At 35.5% G+C, this 4,839-nt stretch overlaps 1 protein-coding gene across 9 annotated transcripts in view; it reads right to left on the bottom strand.

Moving 5' to 3' along the window:
- Rapgef6 (Rap guanine nucleotide exchange factor 6) overlaps positions 1–4,839 on the bottom strand; it is a 223,318-nt gene that overhangs the window by 190,291 nt on the left and 28,188 nt on the right. For 8 of the 9 annotated variants that reach the window (XM_004629326.2, XM_023713121.1, XM_004629328.2 and 5 more), the window contains exons 2-3: positions 4,584–4,654; positions 2,917–2,973 (exon numbers count right to left, since the gene is read on the bottom strand). In XM_004629326.2, the coding sequence (XP_004629383.1) occupies positions 2,917–2,973; positions 4,584–4,654 (128 nt within the window). Of the gene's footprint in view, positions 1–2,916; positions 2,974–4,583; positions 4,655–4,839 lie in introns of those variants that run through there. The other variant, XM_023713123.1, reaches the window with a different exon arrangement.

The following is a 4,839-nucleotide window of genomic DNA, read 5'->3' on the forward strand; positions in this document are numbered from 1 at the left end:
AAAAAAAAAAAAAAAAAAAGATTAAGAACAACAAGATATGGAATCCATAAATCAGAAAGGAGAAGGCATGGAAAAGGTATAAAAAAAAGGGATAGAAAGCATAGAAAACAGCACAAACAAAACAGGGACAAAAATGAAAGCAAGTAAGAAACAAGAAATAGACAATAAGCAATAATGAAAAAGTATTGGCTAAGGATTTTTTAAAAACTGATGAGAAATACCACACATAGAATAAATTAGTTCTACAGATCCCTGAACAAACTAAACCGGAAAGAATTACACCTAGGAACCTTAGACACAACTGCTGACAAGCAAAGGGAAAAAAAATCTCAGTAGCAGCCAGAGGGAAAAAATCAGTTAACTGCAAAGGAGTAATAACAATAATGACTGCTGCGTCTTCAAGATCTGAGAAGCCAGGACATGCTAAAAGAACACGTTAGAAGTTTTAAAGAAAAAATGGTTGGCTAAGCTAAAATTTTATCTGGATCAAAAAAATACTTCTAAACATTATCATTGAAAAATTAAAGGTAACCAAATAAACAGTAACTCTTTTATATTTATAAAGATGTACTTACAAAAATGTCAATTCTCTCTGGAATAATTTAACTTCCCTGCTATTCTAAGCCCACATCATTGTGTGTGTATGTATGTGTAAAAACACATACTATAAAATGTCAAGATATGTAAAATAATCAAGAGGACATAAATGGCATGAAAATAAACAAGGTATGAGAATCTAATGACAACCAGGTATTAGCTTTGCAAAATACAAATTTTTTCATTTGGAAAGAAATGATTTCTCAGAACATAAACAATATGTTACTTGTGCTTGGATGTAATTAATGTATTTTAAAATACTGATTATTTTTAAGATAAGTGAGTCTTGGCTTTTACTTTACACCATAAATAAAAATCAATTCTGAAATACACTACAAAAAAAAAATATACTACAGAGTTAAATCTGAGAAGTAAAACACCACAACTTTCAACGCAAAGACAGATAAGCATGTCTTCACAAATCTAAGGGTGGGAAACATTGAGTCTTTGAAGCAGGACACAGAAAGTATTCATCAGGTTAGGAATGTAGCTCAGTGTTTGCCAGACAAGGTCTAGAGTTTGATTTCTAGTAACAAATACAGAAACACAGAGACAGAGACAGAGAGACACAGAGATAAAAATAGTCGGGGCTGGAGAGATGGCTCAGTGGTCTAAAGTGCCTACTTAGAACAAGCTTAGCAAAGCACAGGGACCGCGGTTCAATCCCCCAGCACCACATGCCAGCCAGCCCCGCCCCCTGGTGGGCTGAGCTGGTCACACACACACACACACACACACACTCACACACAAATAAATAAAAATTAAAAAAAAAATAGTCATTACAAGGGGAAAAGGTGCAGAAGCTAGAAATTGGTTAAAAACATCAGTCAGGATTTCTGTTGTTCAAAAAGTCTATAAAAGTATGAAAATCATTTATTAGTAAATAGGGAAATGTAAAATAAAAGCACAATAAGTGAAATAATCAGCAAAATGGCTAAAAATTCAAACTAAGCACAACTCCTGACAATTTCAAGTGTTGTAAAAGACATAGGACAACTGTAACTTACTATATATAGTTAGTAGTTGCTAAAATTCAAGGATTTTTTTTTGGGGGGGGGCTAGCTCAGGATGCCTTAAGGGCAAGTCTGGTAATGCATGAGGATCTGGGGATCAAACCACAGCATCCTGAGCCTGACTGCTTTGTTTAAGCAGGCAGCTAAACAACTGAGCTAATGGGCAGGCCCCCAAAAGAATATCTGTATGGGGTTCCATCTTTTGAAGAACCATCTTTTTTTTTTGGCAGAACTGGGGATTGAACTCAAGACCGTGTGCTTGCCAGCTTATTTTATTAAGCTATCTCCCCAACTCAAATAAGACTGGTATAACCATCACAGAAAATTACCAGAATCTTTTAAAACTGAACATATAGGTTTTCTTTAATTTTTGGGTTTTTTTTTTTGCGGAACCAGGTATTGAACTCAGGCCCTTGTGTTTGCCAGGCAAGTGCTTATTCTACTGAGCCATCTCCCCAACCCCTAGGTTTTCAGTATTTGTATTCCTATTGCTCAGTAGCAATCAATAAAGGGCATATAGAGAAAACAGTAAAAATGTTCACAGAAGTTATCTACAATAATCTAAGTATTTACTAAAAGTGACACCAATAAAATATATTTATTTTCAGGTAAATATATACATCAATGAAAAATAAGAAGTGAAAAACATCAAAGAATCTTACACAGATTTTTTATTTTATTTTATTTTTTTTTAAAGGCAGGGTCTCACTACATAGCATAACCTGGCTTTGAACTCACTATGTAGCCCGAGCTTACCTTGAACTTAGGGCAATCCTTTTGCCTCATCTCCCAAATTTTGGGATCACAGGCATGAGCCACCCACACCATGCCCAGTTCAGACACATCTACTAAGCACAAAAAGCCAGACCAAGGGCCGGGGAGATAGCTTAGTGGCCTAAGCACCTGCCTGGTAAGTACAAGGTCTTGTTTGATCTCTGGTACCCGGGGGGGGGGGGATGACGACACATGGAGGGGGGGACCCAAAAGATTCCATCTCTAAGAAGTTGAAAATGAGGCAAAAATAATCTACCATGACAGAATTAGAACTGATTACCTTTCTAAAAAGGAGCTGACTAGTGTCCTCTAGAGAGCTCTTCTGTTTTTATTAGTAACAATTACATGCATATGTTTATTAAAATCTGTTTTACTTGGACACATTTTGTGTGCTCTATGTATGCTATACTTCATAGTTTAAGAATGTATTTACATTTGTTCTATAGAAACTGCCCTAGAATAAATTTCAATGCTAAAAGTGAGAATTTAAGCACAAAGTTCACAAATTGAAGCAAATTATGGCCATACTTACCAAAAGAGAATTTGATTGCCACTGTATCTCTCATAGCGTGCTCTTGCAGACATTAACCTAACAATTTTAAAAGGAAATTTTTGAACGTTATTTTGTTTTAAAAAGTCTGCTATTAAATCAGCAGAAAATAATCAGCTCTATAAGAAATTTTCACTAAACTTCATATTTGGAAACATTTATAATGCAATAACTACTTTATTAAAGCAATTAAATAATATTAAGTGGCATCAATTTTAATCCTCATATGATGATAAAGCCCATTAACTCACACTAAATGTTACGGGAAAAAAATGATTAATCTGGTTTGCCACTTCATCCTCAATGAGAACAGGTATGCACCAAAAATAAATCTTTAATATTTACATTTGCTTGCCTGAAAAAATACTTTTACTGGGGCTGGTGAGATGGCTCAGTGGTCTAAAGCACCTACCTAGAACAAGCTAAGCTAAAGCACAGAGACCGCGGTTCAATTCCCCAGCACCACATGCCAGCCAGCCCCGCCCCCTGGTGGGCTGAGCTGGCCACACACACACACACACACAATAAATAAATAAAATTTAAAAAAATAAATAAATAAATAAAAATATTTTTTAAAAAAATACTTTTACTATTGACTGTTTTATTTTTCAGCTTTCTTTCTTCCTGATGTATTTATGATACAGACTAACACACGAATTGTATCACAGAAACATACAATATAGTAAATCCCAAATAATTACATTGTAGCAATCTGGTCCATAATCAGAAACTTAAAGATACTCAGGAAAAGCAACTGGGTTCTTGGAAAGAAAACATGTTTAATTAAATGTCATATAAAACCACATGTGTCATTATATGTTTTCACACATATAATCATAAAAAGGTAAGATAAGCAAGTCATTTGGCCCACTTTACAGAAAAGAAAAATGAGGGTCAGAAAGGTCCTAGGTCTTGTCCTCAGGGATGTATAGCCAATCAGGGCTCTTGCTTCTTCCACTGAATAAAAGGTAGCATGTCATCTTAAGCCATCCGAGATACTATCAATACAAGCTATGAAACTAGGTTATATTTTCACTAGTTAGCACCCACTGAGCACTGTGCTTTGTTTTTAGATAAATTCTCAAAACATGACAACAAATATACCATTATACTGATTTTACAGAAGACAAACTGCAGCTCAAATAATAGTACTTAAGATCCCATGGCTAAGAAAAACTAAGTTAAGAAACGCAAATTCCTATGCCCATCCTCCCGAAATTCCTAAATGACTTGGGCAACTACCTTTCCAAACATTTCCACAGCTCACACCCTTCTCACTATGTTCCAAATACCAAAGTCCTGCTTTTGGTCCTTGGCTCCTTCCTGTCATTCTGAGAGGTCTACATTAAATCATCTAAACCCACAGAGCTTTTTCATTAGCTTACTTCATTCACATCACTATGCTTTATTGTATTCACTGTGCTTATCAGTAAGGGATATTATACACAATTTTTATCTTGTTTTTTTTCCCCAAACTCCAAAACCATTTGCTATCAGAATATACACTCCAAGAATCAAGGGATCTAATAAAATTTGTATATTCTGAGTGCTTCAAACATACAAAGAACATAAATAGCATTTAACAAATATTTGGTAAATAAATTGAGTAATTACACAGAACAAGCTCTTAAACAGTGCACAATACTTACCTAAGCTGATGTTCCCTGAGATTTGATAATATTTCCATTCCATGAAGATAAGAATAAATAGTATTTAAATCCTGTAAAACAGAAAAGTTTTTATTGTTGAAATACACTTTAAAAAACATGATGGGGGCTGGAGAGATGGCTCAGTGGTCTAAAGCACCTACTTAGAACAAGCTCGGCAAGGCATCAGGGACCGCGGTTCAATCCCCCAGCACCACATGCCAGCCAGCCCCGCCCCCTGGTGGGCTGAGCTGGCCAC

This window comes from Octodon degus, unplaced genomic scaffold (genome assembly GCF_000260255.1).
Source record: "Octodon degus isolate 3935 unplaced genomic scaffold, OctDeg1.0 scaffold00029, whole genome shotgun sequence".
In the NCBI taxonomy this organism is placed as follows: Eukaryota; Metazoa; Chordata; class Mammalia; order Rodentia; family Octodontidae; genus Octodon; species Octodon degus.